Source organism: Saccopteryx leptura, chromosome 1, assembly GCF_036850995.1.
Source record: "Saccopteryx leptura isolate mSacLep1 chromosome 1, mSacLep1_pri_phased_curated, whole genome shotgun sequence".
In the NCBI taxonomy this organism is placed as follows: domain Eukaryota; kingdom Metazoa; phylum Chordata; class Mammalia; order Chiroptera; family Emballonuridae; genus Saccopteryx; species Saccopteryx leptura.
Genome location: NC_089503.1, coordinates 155,209,722 through 155,227,994, shown reverse-complemented (window position 1 = coordinate 155,227,994; position 18,273 = coordinate 155,209,722). Strand labels below are relative to the sequence as shown.

Below are 18,273 nucleotides of genomic sequence, written 5' to 3'. Positions count from 1 at the left end.
AGTTTTAAGATGCTTCTCTGCTCCACGGTTCACGCGCGACACACGAGGCAATGTGGGTTACACCGCCCGTGGAGCTGATGATGAAATAATTTTAAAGCGCTACATTTCCAGAAAAGCTGCTGAGCTATCACTTCTAATCATGGAGTGGAAATAATTTGGAAAACGCATTTTTATTGAGCCCTTTCATTTCGTACTTTGCGATGGTTGAGAGGACATGTTTCTCTTGCAAAGAAAAATGATAGAGTCGCCTGCTGATTTTCTCTGCTAAATAAGCTTCTGTTATCGGGTAAGACGTTAAGAATGGGAAGACAGGGTGGCGCCTGGGAAGACAAGTCTAGTCCTTCTTGAAATGTAAATGGCTTGCTTTTCTGTCTGAATATATATCTTTTAAATTTCAAAAGTCTGTGCTTTTGGATTTGCCTTGCAATTGGACAGCTTTGAGTGAGCAGTCCCCAAGCGTGCAGAAACCCGGTTTGGTTCAATGCTCCTATTGGAGAAACTTCATAAACACAAAGCAAAACTCCCAACCCTCTCGTCAGTTCCTACCACGTGAACCGAAGAGCATGGGCTGTCAACGATAAGGCGAGAAGAGAGTCTGTTGGCCTCAAGGCTTTGTATTTTGCATGTTTACGGAAAGGGAGAGGAAGCTTTCTGGGGTGAATGTGGAGCCCACTGAAACCTCTTGATCTTGGCATCTCAACAAGGAGTCAAACCTTTGGCAAAACACAGCATTCTGTTTCTAAGAAAAGAGGTTTACAAAGCTCAGAAAACCTTGGACATCAAATAGCTCTTACAAAACAACAGTTTGATGATTTAAGTGTAAATGAATCAGCAACATATGGATTAAATTTATCTTAAAATACACATGGGTTTAAAAATTATGGGTGAAAGTGCTTGGCAAAATGAGTTTTGAGTTTTACTGAATCCAAAAGGTTTGAAAATAGTTCAAGTTGTTTGACAAACCCAAGGCCCCGCTGGGTGATTCGGGGTGCCCTGGTGGTACCGATCAACTCTGACCTCGGACATCACCGTGGGTTTCTGCCCCATTCAAACGGTGAGTCAGAGGCTGCCTTGCCCTTTCTGGCTGCTAGAATAGAACACTGTACACTGGGCTGCTTATAAGCAACAAACATTTATTTCTCATAGTTCCGAGGACCACAGAATCCAAGACCGAAGCCTTTGTACACTTGGTGACTGGTGGGGGCTGGCTTTGTGGTCCTCTGACAGCCATCTTCTTACTGTGTCCTCACAGGGCAGAAGGCCGCCAGCTCCCTGGGGCCTCTGTCACAGTGCACTCATCTATCCTGAGGACTCTACCCTCAGGGCCTGATCACCTCCCAAAGCTCCACTTCCAAATCCCATCACATTGAGCATTAGGGCTTAACACATGAATTTGGAGAGGTGACTAATAAAAATTGAATCCAGAACACAAGAATTTGATATTGTGGTATAATCACCAGGTGAGTGCACCAGCAACTCAGGTATAATAGTTTAACTCATGTATTAAATTAACAAATGTTCTATTTATATCCAAATCATTGTTTAACCATTCCAGGAAACCAGAAAGAGCTTTCAGGAATTTGAAGTCATGTCTCATCTCTTTCTACTTTTGCAAAATTCAAAGGGGCTAGTTGTTGCAAATGCTAATGTTTCCCAAAGTATGGAGTCCAGATCACCTGTTTCAGAAATACCTAGGTTCTTTATTAAAAAACACAGACTCCTACATCCTTTTTCAGATATACTGTGTCAAATTCTGGAGGGAGGCCTGGGCATCTCCATATTATATGAGCTCTAATTGTTATGCCATCTAAACTGAGAATCACATTCATAATCCATGAAGCAGATGCTATGGGATCTCACAAGGGAAGATGACCATCATTTCTGAGTAGCTAACTTGAATGTCACATTGGTTTGATGTCTGACTGAAAGATCCCCATGGCAGGAACTGTCTACTGACATTCACCATTACATCCCCTACTCAGCAGCAGTCATAAAGTAGAAACAGACCAACAAAGCATTTCTATTGTAATAAAGTCAATGAAGCAAAAAACAATATTTTTTTCTCTTGAAGACTTTTGCGTGCAGAAGTATACATTGAGATATTTCGAAGGGGCATGATAGGTATTAAAAATTGCTCTATTCAACATTTGATTTTCTATCTATTTGTACTATTGGATCTTACGTTGTAAATGAGAGGCCACTGAAGTAATGTTGTACACCAGGCTCACAGAAGAATGGCCTAACACATTGGCAGCTCTTGTCTAAGTAGTGCCAATCCACCTAAATTGATCCTCCTCTGCGAAATCTCATGAATAATTCTGTCAGAGGAGTGAATGTTAAATCCAGGATATGGTATCTTTACAAAGTTACTTGCTTAATGACTCCCTGTCTGTATCTGGTATCGCAGGAACAAGCAGAAAGTTTATCCCTGTAAGGTGATACGATGAAAGAAAAATAAGTAATGAATCACAACCAGTTAAAATATTTATGCCAAAAGATACAAAGAAATGTAATGATGGGAAAGAAAATACTTTAATACCTGCGGTTATTAAAGGCATTATTTTTAGGCATAATAGTTGCACATGCATTGTTTTTCTGTTTATAAAAGAAATGTCTTATGTTAATATTGGGGGGAAACACCTAATGAACAAATGGGAATTATTCTCACAAACCAGAATCAATACAAAGGCTAACGATTTGATAACTATCCCTCGCCGTTACACCACCACAGGTTTTCAGATACCTTTGTGTGTATGTACACACACACACACACACACACACATACACACACACAAATTTTTAAAATATACAACAATTTGGACTTAAAATTACAAATGTATTTTCTAATTAATTCAAAGGTATTATTTTCCTGTGTTGGCAAATATTCTTTATTTTAATGATTATAAAATAGCTTGCCTGAGTTGTTTTACTGTCAGCCTGTTTTTATACAGCTACATCATCTGGCAGTGTAACTTTTATAAATATATTCCCTGTTAATTATTAAAGTGCATTTTAAGGTACCTCCATAATGATTATTTTAAAATGAATTCTTAAAGATGAATTCTTAAATTAGAATTGATAATAATAGCATTTATTGTGCACTTTCGTGAGGTCTTACCCTGAGCTTGTAAACATTACCTCTCATAAGATACCTGTGAGGGAGGTATTAATTTCTTACTTTACATTCTCAGGGCTGAAAAGTTAGTAAGAGATCAAGTTTGAACCCAGAACTGACCCTTCCCAAAGTCTGTGCTCTTCACTTAGATAAAATTAATATGTTAGAGAATCTTTGCACAATTTTAAGGTCAATGCCAAATTGCTCTGCAGAAGCTTAAATCAATTTGTTTATCCTATATGAATTACAATGTTAATTGGACCAACAAAACCACAAGTTTTGCTTAATTTCTTTTTTTTCTCATTAATGAAGTTGAATCTTTTCATGTTTATTTTTATTTACACATATGTGAAGTCAGTTTTGCTCTTTGCTCATTTTCTTTTTTAAATTAAATTTATTGGGGTAACATTAGTTAATAAAATTATATGGATTACAAGTGCACAATTCTATAACAAATCATCACATATTGCATTGTATTTACCACCCAAAGTCAAACCTCCTTCTGTCACCACATATTTGACCCCCTGGCCCTTTAATATCCACCACCCTCCTTTCCTCTGGTAATGACCATACTGTTGTCTGTGTCTTTAAGTTCTGTTTGTTTGTTTTGTTCTTTTGTTGCCTTCAATTTTACATCCCACATCTTAGTGAAATTGTATGGTTTTTGACTTTTGCTTAGCATGATATTTCCAAGATCCATCCATGTTGTTACAAATGGCAGTGTTTCATCTTATCTTATGGCTTAGTAGTATTCCATTGTATATATGTGTCATGTCTTTATCCAGTCATCCATCAAAGGACACTTTGGTTGTTTCCATGTCATGGCCACCCTGAATAATGCTGTGATGAACATAGGGGTGTATATAACTTGGTAAGTAAATGTTTTCAAATTTTTCAGGTAGATACGCAGAAGGCTTGCTGGGTCACATGTTAACTCTATTTTTAATTTTTTGAGGAACAAAACATACTGTTTTTCATAGTGGCTGTTTTATAGAAATATAATAAAAATCATCAGATTTATATGGAACCACAAAAGACCTCTAAATAGCCAAAGCAATTCTGAGAAAAGAGTACAAAGCTGAAAATATTACACTCACTGACTTCGAATTATACTATAAAGTGACAATAATCAAACAGCATGGTATTGGCAGAAAAACAAACAGACCAATGGAACAGAATTCAGAGCCAAGAAATAAACCCATGTATATAGGAGCAAATAATTTTCAACTAAGGAGCCAAAAACATACAATGGAGGAGAGAAAGCTTCTTTAATAACTGTTGCTGGGGTAATTGGAAAGCCACATGCAGAAGAATGAAACCAGACTGCTGTTTGTCCACACATACAAAAATCAACTCAAAATTGATCAAAGACCTAAATATAAGACTGAAACAATAAATTATATACAAGAAAACATAAGTATTAAACTTATGGACTTTTAGTCTTAGAGAAAATTTTTAATTTGACCCCAAAAGCAATTAATGTGTTAATATAAACCTTGTATCCTGCAAACATGCTGTAGGTGAGTAACAGGAGGGGATTTTTGTTTGTTTTTTTGCTGTTGTTGATTTTTTTTTCATATATGATCATGTCATCTACCAAAAAAAGCATTTTTGTATTTTCTTTTCTAATACATATACCTTTTATTTAATTTCATTTTATTTTATTATTGCATTAGCTAAGACTCTTCTACAATTTTAAAGGACAATTTTACTGGATATAGAATTCTAGCTTTCTTTCTTTTCTTTTATTTATTTTTTTAGCATTTGAACTATTTTAACCTATCAACCTCAAAGACCCTTTTACCACATAGTATCATACTAATAAGTTCTAGAAGTTAGGACTGGCTCCTGTCTTATGCTCCCTGCATTCCCCCACTGCTGCATTTTAATTTGGGAGGTTTATACTGACCTATCTCCAGGCTTACTGAGTCATTCTTTGGCTGTGTTACTTTTTCATACAAATTTTAATTTCTGATATTTTTGTCTGTCAATTTCAGTGGCCTTTTTTAGTTTTCTAAAATATGTAATGTATATTCCATTCATACTTTATAGCTCTCACATTCAACACCTGTGTAACTTAGGTGTTGTATTAGCACCTTTGGGTGGCCATAAAACAAATACCATCATCTGTGAGGTTTAAACAACACAGATTAATTTTCTTACAGTTTTAAAACATGGTGATGTGAAATCAGGGTGCCATCAGGATGGAGTTTGGGTGAGAAGTCTCCTGCTGGGTTGTGGAAGGCTGCTTTTTACTGTGTCCTCATGTGGCAGAAAGAGAGAGAAACAGAAGGGGTGAGAGAGAGTTCTGGTGTTTCTTCCTCCTCTTCTAAGGAAACTGATCCCATGGTGAGGGCCCCATCCTCATGACCTCTCCTGAAATTAATTACTTCCCAAAAGCCACATCTTCAAACATCATCACATTGAGGTTAGGGCTTTAACACACAAATTTTGAGAGGATACAATTCAGTTCACAAAAGTCATCTGAATAACTTGTCTCTTATTTCTGGCCTTGCTTAGTCATGGTAGCTGCCTTGAGGAAACGTTGCTCCAGAGAAGCAAGTGTGCTGATAGTCAGGAGCCCTCGCTGCCCAGGGGCACGTCAGCCTGGCCTGTCATTCAGTTTCCCTCTCCCACAACAGCATTGCTGTCACGGAACCTGGGCACTTCTCATTCCAGTCCATGATCCTAGGCTTCCTGCGGCCCCGATTCCGTGCACTCTGACCCCTTGCTCACGTCTAGGCTCCCAGCCTCTGAAGCCCTTGTTTGAGCTCCTCTAGCCCATATTGCAGGTATTCTCATTAAAAATATATATAGAGAAAGAGAGAGTTGCTGAAAATAGATATGCTAACCTATCACGTGTGTATATATTACAATAGTGACGTATCTGGATGACCTGGACTCTGGATCATTGCATTAATTTCTAAGTCATCCTGTTTTTATATCATGGTAAATTGAAGGAGAAGAATTGAAAATAGTAAACCATTCTCTTAGGATTTTATTTTATGGACTTGCTGTTTGAAGGGGGGCAATGGATAAACTATCCGCTAATTCTGACCGTATAACGGAGGAAATTAAGTTACAGGACGAAAGGTACTTTTATATGCCTTTCGGTCCTCCATGCATCCAGAGAATTACAGAGTTCTTACTTCTTTCCCCCTAAACAACAATTTCCCTCTCTGAAATATGAGCATATCATGTTTAGTCTGAAGTGAGCATAGCAATGTGTTCATTACTTGGCACACATGACCAGCAGGGAGAGAGTCCAAAGCTACCCAGGAAATGCAGACATGGTACAATGGTTCATTTACGGCTTCCTCTCAGCACCATTTTTCTCTAATGAGCTAAAGTAAAACAGGGACTTCTGGCGTGTCTGCATCATTTTATTTACTTGCATAGGTGTGGATGTATTTTATTTGTCCATTCTTTATGCTAAATACAATATTTTAAAAACAGGCGGGAAATACTGATGATATCATAGTAATTGAATAAATGGAACTCTAAGATTGTGAAAGTATATAAGAGCCTAGTACTTTTTTATTGAATTTTCCTTAATGTATTGGTTTTGAAAAATTGTTTTAAAATATGGTAGCGTTGGAAGAGCAATAGAATAAACACAGTATGCATTTTTACCTAAGTTCAACAATTGATAACATTCTGCCACATTTGTTTTCTCTCTGTTTCATAAACACACACACACACATTAATGTGACAAAATTTGAAAATAAGTAGCAGAGAGCATGACACTTACTCTTAAATAATTTAACATTCATCTTCTAAAAATAAAAGCATTCTCCTAAGAAAATAATTTCTTAATAAAATAAGTACCTAGTTCATACTTAAATTTCCCCAGTATTTTCCTGAAAGCCTTTTTATTGATTCTTACTTTCTATGCAGGGTTCCACCACAGATCAGGCATTGCCTTTGGCATCATGTCTCCTTAGCCATTGTAGACCTAGAACAACTTCTCTGCTTCCTTTCCTATGACACTGACATTTTGTAGAACCCAGTGAAGTTTCCTTGTAAGTAATCAACCTTCGTGATCTCATTGTTTTCTTTATTTTGTTATGTTGTTGTTTAATTGAATCCTCTACTTCGTTTCATGTAAACTGGAGGCCCAGAGACTTCCTTAAATTCATGCTAAGTATCTTCTGCATTGGTGCTTCATGGGTAAGCTGCCCACTTCATACTGCTTTGAGGGAATAATACTAGCTGACCCCATATTAACCATGCTAAATGTAGTCCTTTAGTTAAGGTGATGGCATCCAGATATCTCCATTCTAAAGGTACATTTTCTTTTCTTCTACTTTATGTTTTAGGCAGCTATACTTTGGTGTCAAGTGTACTATCCCCCCATGATCTTCCCTTTAATGGTTGCAACAAACAGTCATGATCCTTGCCTAAATCATGAGTGCACTCACCATTTTGCATAGGACCAAAGCCAAATCTCATGTCTTCTTATGGCTGCAGAACTTCAGCTTCTTGTCATCAGGGTGTATCCGTGCCTAATGCCTCCTGATCCTTTCAGCCTTGTGTCTTCTCTGCTTCAGGTACCTCGTGGTATCTTGTGTACCTCAGACTCTGGGTTTGTGTATCCTCACTTTTCCCAATTTTTTCTTTTCTTTCTTTGGGCTTGGTAATATATATTTATTTTAACCAAATACTTCTATGTGTTTTGATGCTAGGAGGTCTATTTTAGTTCATTTTGGTCCCAAGGCAGGTACATCAGAGTAAGAACAAGAAGAGAAGGAGGCAGGGAGGGAAAAACAGGAAGGGGAGGGGGGAAGAAGAGGAAGTGAAGGAGAGGAAGAAGAAACACGTCAGTGGCCCATGAGAAAGGGTCCTTGTAAACAGCAATTTCCTTTGCAGTATTTATATCCAACCTGTTGTAGCTGGCCATAACAAGGCCAGTCCTTCACTGGGAAATTCCGTTTTTAGAGGCAGGAAGAACAGATACACTATGCTTAAGTCAAAAGTCGATGATTGAGTAGAAAAAAGAGTTTGAGAGTAACCCTCAGGCTTCTGCCTTTGAAAACTGGAGCAGCTCACATTGAAATGATTAATTCTTTTAATGAAAGTCATGACTAAACAATGAGATTTCTTTTATTTTAATAAACTTAGTAGAAATTATTTATATAAATGAATTTTGATTTCTCTACTGTTTTGAATATCTCCAATGTTGAAACATTGGCATTTTCTGAAGATGAAGTTGATTTTTGAAAAACAGTTGGAATTAGTGAACCCAGCCTGGTAACTAAGAACTATGAAATAAACAAAATAATACCAATTTGGTAATATCAAAAATATTGTCACGGAAATTAGACAAAATGCTAAAATGGATAAGGAGCCAATTATTATGCCATAGTTTACATCTATTTATGAATATCACATGTTGATTCTACATAAAGTTTATTGATTTATTATTAGTTTAATAATCATATAAACACAAGCATTCCATTTTTATACTAGTCAAAAATTTAAAAAATCTTTTTCTAGTCATTATCTTATAACTGAGAGCTGACTAGATCACTTCTTTCTGCTACTCTTCCCGTTTGTCCCATCTTTATTTATTTACTTATTTATTTATCTATCTATTTATTTATTGTATTTTTCTGAAATGAGAAGCAGGGAGGCAGAGAGACAGACTCTGCATGCACCCGACCAGGATCCACCCGGCATGCCCACCAGGGGACGATGCTCTGCCCACCTGGACCATTGTTCTGTTTCAACCGGAACCTTTCTAGCACCTAAGGCAGAGGCCATGGAGCCAGCCTCAGTGCCCGGGCCAAGTTTGGAGCCTTGGCTGAAGGAGGGGAAGAGAGAGATAGAAAGAAAGGAGAGGGGGGGAGGGTGGAGAAGCAGATGAGCACTCTCTTTTGTGCCCTGGCTGGGAATCGAACCCAGAACATCCACACACCAGACCGACGCTCTACTACTGAGCCAACCGGCCAGGGCTACCACCGTTATTTCTTATATTTTGAAATTCCTGGACAAAAACTTTGCTTGCCTTGATAGGAATGTTGGTTTAAACCCAAGATCTAGAATTTAGAGCAACTTATGATTGAGTCCCATTGTACCAATTCTCTCTTCCATCCATCTAGCTGGTATTCTCACTTTTCCTTTCTGAATATCATAGTTATTAATTCACCAAGCATGTGCTAAAAACTGGGGATACAAAGGTGAGTGAGACATCCTTCTCAGCCTCAGGGAGCTTACACCATAGTGGGATTGCTATGAAACAAACAATAATTTTACACAGTATGAGAAGTGCAAGTGCATTTTGATTATCAGACAAGTCTATGACATATTATTTTCCATCCACTATTGTTTGCATCAATGGCATTTCTTACCGGGATAGATGAAGATTTTTTGAGGACTGAGATAGAGATAAATGTCACGTTCTTGATAATTCTGCCAGTGCCAGATCTAATCATGGCCACCCGTATCATTTCACAGAGCACTACTACTGTTACTCTTGTAGAAAATTACTGCAGTGTAAGAGTTTTGCTTTGTCCACAGAGACCTATTTATTCAGTGCACCTTATAGAATAAAATGGGAAAAAGTTATAGCAATTCTTCTGATCCAAAATTTGCTCACATAGAGGTTTTCTTTATATATATATATATATTTTTCCATAATTCATTTTTAAAAAATTATGTATCTTGGACTCTTTGATGAATGCGGACTATAGTCATTTTCATTTTGCTCTAATATCAAGGACAGACCAAGGATGTTGCTGACAGAGTTAAATAATCTGTAACAGTTCAGTAACTATTCAACTGAGTGTTCAAGTACTCAGATATTTCTCTGGTCTGGAAGTTGTCTCCAACAGTTTCTTTATTTGGGGATACAATTTGAGTTAGAAGTCCTGGGAGAGCTACTCTGTTTGTTTCTTGTTTGCCTAGCTTTTTTGTTGTTGTCCAGTTGGGTTTTTTTGTTGTTGTTTTTGGCTTGTTATTAGGCTGTAGTTTGATACTTTGAATTTGTGGTTTGAGTGGATTCCATGAAATTAGAAGGCAAGCCCCCCCTCCTTTTCTTCTTGGTCAAAAGTAAAGCAGAATATTTGAAACATCAGGAACATGATTTATATTTAAAACGTATTTAGGAATTTGGATTGATTCTTGTACTGTGTGTTAAGATGTGATCGTCTCTGATCTATCAGCCTTACATTTTCTTTGACATGTGTTAATTAAGTATATACAAAAGCTTTGGCAATGATGCTATTTTCCAAACCTATCTGACTCATTGAGATCTGAAAATAACTCAGGTAAGGCCAAAATGTTGGCCGGGTTCTTCACGGGATTTTTGCCCTACTGTGTGTAATTCTGCATAAACAAAGGAACTGGAACCTTTCTAGGCCTCAGGTATTCATCTGTTAAACACACATATTTACACATTGAGCATGAGATGATTTCATGGAGCCTTTCATTCTCCACAATTGTGTACCCTGTGTAGGTATTAGAGACTTTTGCTATTTCATATGTTAAAAAAAAAAAAATGCTTCTCCAACTGATTAGTGCAGATCTTGCTTGATAGAACGAGCAAGATGTTTTTAGGCACTCCTTAATGCCCATGTCAGTTTCCTTGTAAAGGTGCAACCTTAGTCATATGAATTTCAAGACCGGTAAACCTCATCACACAAAGGCACTGGCGATTGATTCCTGTCCTCTAGCTAATACCCAGGACCCCTGAGCCTTTAGTGCCTTTGCTGTGCCTTGCATAAATATTCATGAGTATTCTATCATGTTACATGGTCAATGGTCTGAAAATATTTATATATCGCTTTTCCCAGAGTTAGTTGGTTTATAGAAGAGTAAATTTAATCTGGGGTGAGAAGGAAGAGAAAAGAACAGTGAAGGGAGACAAGGCAAGGATTACAAGAAACCATGTTCCTGGTGTTCTTCTAGCCCAGGAATTTGAGTCAAGGAAGCAGTGGCCATTATTATTCTACAGTCACTGGACAAGTGCTAGGAGACCCAGCCATCACAAGAATCAGGATCTTCCCCATGGGCATTTAAATTAGACAGGAGCCACCAGGTGGCGCCAAATTGCAGCTGTGGTCCAGGTGAATTTGAATCATTTAGTGTGTTGGCTCATGCAATCCATCCTCCACATCTCATAAAACTTACAATAAATGGATACCCCAATTCGAGGGAACCTCCTTTTTTTTCACATTGACAATCTTATTCTGAATAAAGTCTGTCAGTTTGGAGCAAATTTGAAAATCTGTAGCATTGTCAAAGACAAAGTCCGCTTTGCATTTTAAATTCTATTTTATTTTTAATTAAATTCATTGGGGGTGACTGGTTAATAAAATTATACAGGTTTCAAGCATACAGTTCAATGACCCATCATCTGCGTGCTGCATCGTTTGTTCACCACCCGGCATCAAGTCTCCTTCTGTCGCCATTTATCCCCCTCTCTCCCCTTGACCCTTCACTGCGCCCCCACGCCTTTTCCTTCTGATACCCACCCTCCAGTTGTCTGTGCTTCTGAGTTTCTGTTTGTGTATTTGTTCATTTGTGGCTTTCAGTTTTATATCTCACCTATGAGTGAACTCATATGGCTCTGGACATTTTTTCGTCTGACTTATTTAACTTGGCATGATATTCTCAAGGTCCATCCATGTGGTCGCAAATGGCAGTATTTCATCATTTCAAATGGCTCAGTAGTAGTCCATTGTATATATGCTTCTCCAAAAATTAGCAGATATTTCAAAATAAATACGAAATGATAATATATCCCCTAATTTTTGTGAGCAGAATATATAAATGTACCATGTCTTCTTTATCCAATCACCCATCAAAGGACACTCTGGTTGTCTCTACGTCTTGTTTGCTGTGAATCATTCCAAGACACAGAAGACTATATTTTCAGGGGTTGTTCCTTTAATTTGCTTTACTCCTCATTGTCACCTCTTCTTCTTTCCCATGATCATTCATGTAGTGCAGTATAGTCACCTGGGAACAGCAACATTTAAGACATTCCCATTTCCGCGTGCCTTTGCAAATGCTGTTCTTCTCACCCAGATGCTTTTCCCACCACACTCCTTGTGCTCTGGGTCTGGTTACAAGCCTTGTCGGTTTGCCACTTCCAACGTAAACTATTCATGTGTAGGGACAGTCCAATCTTTTCATCTTTGTGTCATGGTATCTAGCAGCATACCTATCACATGCTCTTCTTTCAAGAATTGTATCTTGAATAAATAAAGCAGTCCTTGAATAAAAACGATGTATCTCCAAATATGTAAATTGCATATGTTTAAACAAATCAGGGCAGCTAAGCATTTACAAGGAGGCACTGGTGACCTCCCTGTAGAGCAAACAGTTCTTTTCTCATGTGGATAAAGGCCATACCCTTGTTTCTTTAGTGCCTTTGCTGTATCTCCCACAAATATTCCTGCATATTCTATCGTGTTACCCTATCATGGTCTAGAAATATTTATGTGTGTTGCTCTTCCCCAAGTGAGCTAGTTTACAGGACAGAGTAAATATACTTGTTGATGGACAATGTTCCTTTCACTGTGTTCTTCTCACAGGACAGACTGGACTTCCCTGGTCCAACACGGCCGCGGTGATGACCATTAATTGGGCATTTGCATATAGCTGTTTACTGATGCCTAAAATGCTCCGGCTGAGATCCAGGTCCGAAAGTGGATTATTTCAAGCATTGGAATCACTTTTAGTCCATATGCCTCCTTCTCACAGATGAGAGAACCAGGACACAGGAAAGTTAGATGGACGTCCTCACAGCTTAGCAGGGAAAGCTGCAACCAGAAACCCACTCACTCCCACTAAACCCTGTTGGTTTCCGGTGGCTCACAGAGTTCATAGATCATGATGACTTACATAGTTTATGACTTGGATTAAGAAACAAATACAAACAGCGACAGAAGAAAATGGCCTATGAATGGTAACTTGGTTCCAAACCACAGGCTGAGGCCCTTCTCTCCACAGCCATCCACCAGACACTGATCCCAATACTCACCTCTCTTCCAGCATTCTGGTTTCTAAATCACATCTCTGCTTCTGCGAAGCAGTTGTCGAGACCCTAGAATTCTTTTCACGTTTGATCTAGTCTGGGAGCTTAACTTTGGCAGTTAAAGGATCAGAGTGTCCCACAAGGGACTGTTTGCTTTCTTATCTAATCTTTAGTACATCTAGAAGCAAAAACAGCCACTTCACGGTGTCACCCTGCCAGCAGAGGGCTATTTAAGGACACACAACTCCTGTGACTTTTATTGTGTGGTCGAATAAATACGAGACGGCTTTTCCAGCTCCCGACAACGTCATGCATTTGTAATTTTCTTTTCTAGCTTTAGTTTGCCACTCCTCTTTAGGGCTGGGTTCCAACTCAGAAGATCCAGTGAATGTTTTCTGAATGGGCGTGGCCTTCCTCAGTTTGGGCAACCCAGATGAGGAGGCCCGGGATATGCTGCAATGTTGTTTGCCGAGTGCTCTGCTACCTCCCGAGTTGGGAAATAAATACTTGGAATGGCCATCTACTTGGCCCCCATTTTTCACCTGTTTCTCCTTTTTTCATCTCCTCAGTGAATTGTAAACACAACTGGGAAGAAAAGGATCCGACTGCTATGTAGTATTATAATTCCCTTCCGGCCACACATGAGCTGTTTGGATGGAGCTTTGTTCCCGGGAAGGGGTTAGGGGTGGGGCGAGGGTGGGCGGTGAGGAGGGTGTGTGGGGGGGTCTCTGCCCTGCATGAACATGGAAGTGCCCATGAGACTCTGTAATGCCTCTCAGGGCTGATTCCAATTCTGGGACCCGGGTCAACCCTGGGGAGAATCCAAGACCCATAGTTCCTTGTTGGTAGCCCAGGCCACCTGCTAACAAACCAGAAACATGCAGGAAGTTTCCAAGCACTTGTCAAAAAGCAAACCCGGCTGTCGATGCCAGACGCTTCATGAATCATAGCCCAATCTCAGGATAAAGAAGGCGGGTGGATGAAGAAAGTAGAAGGTGGTTCACCACGGGAACACCTGAATCTAATAACAAACTGGCGCGTTTTCAATTGGCAGAAAACTTGGCCACGGAAAAAGAACGATTCTGTTTGCTTTTGGCCAATGATGCCCCTCCTCGCAGTCTGGTCCTGATCTCATCTAGCACCCTGACCTGCTGCCCCCTGCTGGTACCCCCCTACCCCTGTGGGCAAGGTAGATGTGCCTCAGCCTTTCTCCTGCTTCCAGCATGGTCCCAGCGTGCAGGTCCAGGGTGAGGGTCTTCCAGGCAGTGTTGAAAAGAGAAACCCAACAAGCTTTTAATAACATTAGATGTGTTTTATTTAAAGATTGTCCGTTCTTCTGAGAAATTAATTTCTCTACTTTTATTTGGTATTTGAATGTCCACTGCTTTGTGAAATGATGGAGAGGGTAGGGTATTGGTTAATTTTTCATTGAAATGTCTTTATTGGTAAAACTACAGGTTGGCCAACCCAAGAAAGAAAGAGAGAAAGAAAGAAAGAAAGAAAGAAAGAAAGAAAGAAAGAAAGAAAGAAAGAAAGAAAGAAAGAAAGAAGGAGGGAGGGAGGGAGGGAGGAAGGAAGGAAGGAAGGAAGGAAGGAAGGAAGGAAGGAAGGAAGGAAGGAAGGAAGGAAACAAGCCAAGGAATTGTTGAAGCTCATTTTAGCAGGTGCAGTTCAGTTTGGCCAAGTTCTTCAAGGACTGAGGAGTTTGGATATTGGGGTCTGCTCTGCAGCAGGTCTGGTTTGATCTAATAGTCTCCAAGGAAGTGAGGTGAGTGTTGGACCGAACCCTGAGTTAATAGGTAGCTTACCTAGGCGACTTGCAAGATCATCTCCATTCCTACGTATCTATCTCTCCTGGGATGTCAGCACACCTAACATGAACTATTTTAAAAACGATGTTCACAGCGTCCCCCTCGTGCTGGCTTGTTGTGTGTCTCCTGTCACATGTATTAGCTCCTGGGTCAGGGCTGGTCTGCCCCATCTCTGCTTGGGCAGCATGGGATGATGAATAAGCTGATGGACACCAGGGGGTGCACACTTTCCCCCCTTCTATCCTCCCTACCTCTCCTCTCCATAGATTTCCCCCCCCCCCCCAGCCATTTTCTCTCCTGTTCTGGGCTCTGGTCTTAACTCTGGTTGCTCAGGTCCTCACTGTGAACGTCCCAAGCATCTCTGTCTTAGGAACCCCACCAAGGACCCCTCTGCTCCGGAATCCACTCCATATTCAATGTTTTATCCTTGAAAGCCCGACACCAGGCTGGCCCGGGACAGCAAATAAATGGCAGCATGCTTATAACGGATGCTGGCCTAATACGCAGACTTGCTGGGGTCGTGTGCTCCCGAACAGACGCAGGTGGAGGGTGTGTGTGCTCCCGAACAGATGCAGGTGGGGGGGTGCTCCCGAACAGAAGCAGGTGGGGGTGTGTGTGCTCCCAAACAGACGCAGGTGGGGGGGGGTGCTCCCAAACAGACGCAGGTGGCGGTGTGTGTGCTCCCAAACAGACGCAGGTGGGGGGGGGGGTGTGCTCCCAAACAGACGCAGGTGGGGGGGGTGCTCCCGAACAGACGCAGGTGGGGGGGGTGTGCTCAGGAACAGACGCAGGTGGGGGGGGTGTGCTCCCGAACAGACGCAGGTGGGGGTGTGTGCTCCCGAACAGACGCAGGTGGGGGGGTGTGCTCAGGAACAGACACAGGTGGGGGTGTGTGCTCAGGAACAGACGCAGGTGGGGGGTGTGTGCTCAGGAACAGACGCAGGTGGGAGGGTGTGCTCAGGAACAGACGCAGGTGGGGGGGTGTGCTCCCGAACAGACACAGGTGGGGGTGTGTGCTCCCGAACAGACGCAGGTGGGGGTGTGCTCCCGAACAGACGCAGGTGGGGGGGATGTGCTCCCGAACAGACGCAGGTGGGGGGGATGTGCTCAGGAACAGACACAGGTGGGGGTGTGTGCTCAGGAACAGACGCAGGTGGGGGTGTGTGCTCAGGAACAGACGCAGGTGGGGGGTGCTCCCGAACAGACGCAGGTGGGGGGGTGTGCTCAGGAACAGACGCAGGTGTGGGTGTGTGCTCAGGAACAGATGCAGGTGGGGGGTGCTCCCGAACAGACGCAGGTGGGGGGGGTGTGCTCAGGAACAGACGTAGGTGGGAGGGTGTGCTCAGGAACAGACGCAGGTGGGGGGTGCTCCCAAACAGACGCAGGTGGGGGGCTGTGCTCAGGAACAGACGCAGGTGGGGGGGTGTGCTCCTGAACAGACGCAGGTGGGGGTGTGTGCTCCCGAACAGACGCAGGTGGGGGGATGTGCTCCCGAACAGACGCAGGTGGGGGTGTGTGCTCAGGAACAGACGCAGGTGGGGGTTTGTGCTCAGGAACAGACGCAGGTGGGGGGGTGTGCTCAGGAACAGACACAGGTGGGGGGGTGTGCTCCCGAACAGACACAGGTGGGGGGGTGTGCTCCCGAACAGACGCAGGTGGGGGTGTGCTCCCGAACAGACGCAGGTGGGGGGGATGTGCTCCCGAAAAGACGCAGGTGGGGGGGATGTGCTCAGGAACAGACACAGGTGGGGGTGTGTGCTCAGGAACAGACGCAGGTGGGGGTGTGTGCTCAGGAACAGACGCAGGTGGGGGGTGCTCCCGAACAGACGCAGGTGGGGGGGTGTGCTCAGGAACAGACGCAGGTGTGGGTGTGTGCTCAGGAACAGACGCAGGTGGGGGGTGCTCCCGAACAGACGCAGGTGGGGGGTGTGTGCTCAGGAACAGACGTAGGTGGGAGGGTGTGCTCAGGAACAGACGCAGGTGGGGGGTGCTCCCAAACAGACGCAGGTGGGGGGGTGTGCTCAGGAATAGACGCAGGTGGGGGGGTGTGCTCCTGAACAGACGCAGGTGGGGGTGTGTGCTCAGGAACAGACGCAGGTGGGGGGTGTGCTCAGGAACAGACGCAGGTGTGGGGGTGTGCTCCTGAACAGACGCAGGTGGGGGGGATGTGCTCAGGAACAGACGCAGGTGGGGGTGTGTGCTCAGGAACAGACGCAGGTGGGGGTGCTCCCGAACAGACGCAGGTGGGGGGGTGTACTCAGGAACAGACGCAGGTGGGGGGGGTGTGCTCCCGAACAGACGCAGGTGGGGGGGTGTGCTCATGAACAGACGCAGGGCCTTGCGTCACCTGAGGATCTGTCACCAGGGTGCGGTGTCGGTGCGGCTCACGTGCACACCGTGACTGCCCACTAGTCCTGTGGTGTCTGAGGTTAGTGATACCGAACATGTAGGGGAAAAGCAGCTCTTTTCCTCTTTCTCTGTTGTGCCGATCATTCCTGTTGGCTGCATTCTATGGACATCTTTCTCCAGGTGGCGGGGCTGCAATGCAGCCTCCTCTCTGGCTAGGTGTTTCTGGGCCTGCACGCAGCTCCAGCTCTCTATCGCGGTCTGGTCCCGGTCCATAACCAGCCCTCCGGGGCACAGCTGTCGGAGCGAGTTCCCGAAGAGGGCACCTGCAGGACGCAGCCTGGAAGCCTGGGGCAGCCCCTGCGGCCTCCCGTGGTTCTCCTCCCAACCCTGGCCAGGAGCCCCCCCAAACCTGGCCCCTGGCCAGCAGCACCCCAGGACTCTGCCCCTGGCTGGCGGCACCTCAGGACCCCACCCCTGGCCAGGAGCCCCCCAGGACCCTGCCCCTGGCCAGCAGCACCCCAAGATCTGGCCCTCAGCCAGCGGCACCCCAGGACCCAGCCTCTGGCCAGGAGCCCCCAAACCTGGTCCCTGGCCAGCAGCACCCCAAGACCCCACCCCTGGCCAGCAGCACCCCAGGATGCTGGCCGTTCCTTACTCTCTTGCTCCCCCAGACACTGTCCCCTCCTCCTGTAGAATTCCCCTCCTCTCGAAGACCGTCCGGGGTGCCCCACCTGCAAATGGCCTTGCACCCTGCAGAACACAGCAGGTCCTGCATGGTCCTCACTGACTTACCTGCCCACCTCACCGGGCAGTCCTTTGAGGCTGCGTCTCGGCTCTTTTCTCTTACACGCCCCAGGCTTAGCCCAATCCTTCCTGTTCAGAAGTTGTCAGAGCGATTGCTGTTTGAAGTCTGTGAGGCCGTCCCCTTAGTAGTAGGACTCCTCATGTGGCTTTCTTCTGAGGAAAGGCTCCTTCTCTTCTGTGAGGGTCTCTATTACCTGCTCTCTCTGAAGCTG

At 43.4% G+C, this 18,273-nt stretch overlaps 1 protein-coding gene across 1 annotated transcript; it reads right to left on the bottom strand.

Annotated features, from left to right (window-relative positions):
• Nucleotides 1-15,274: 15,274 nt before the first annotated feature.
• LOC136388146 (uncharacterized) lies at nucleotides 15,275-17,230 on the bottom strand. The gene is made up of 3 exons (XM_066360125.1): nucleotides 16,263-17,230; nucleotides 15,878-16,219; nucleotides 15,275-15,773 (listed from the first exon to the last, which is right to left on the bottom strand). The coding sequence occupies exons 1-3, from the start codon at nucleotides 17,228-17,230 to the stop codon at nucleotides 15,275-15,277; spliced, it is 1,809 nt and encodes a 602-aa protein (XP_066216222.1).
• Between the last annotated feature and the right edge of the window lie 1,043 nt (nucleotides 17,231-18,273).

Excerpts from the sequence above, each read along its gene's own strand:
- LOC136388146 (XM_066360125.1), bottom strand. The coding sequence starts at position 17,230 with ATGAGCACACCCCCCCACCTGCGTCTGTTCGGGAGCACACCCCCCCCA. Across the intron at positions 16,220-16,262 it reads TGGGAGCACCCCCCACCTGC|CACACCCCCCCCACCTGCGT; the intron begins GTCTGTTCCTGA and ends TCTGTTCCTGAG. Across the intron at positions 15,774-15,877 it reads GAGCACACCCCCCCACCTGC|CACACCCCCCCACCTGCGTC; the intron begins GTCTGTTCCTGA and ends TCTGTTCCTGAG.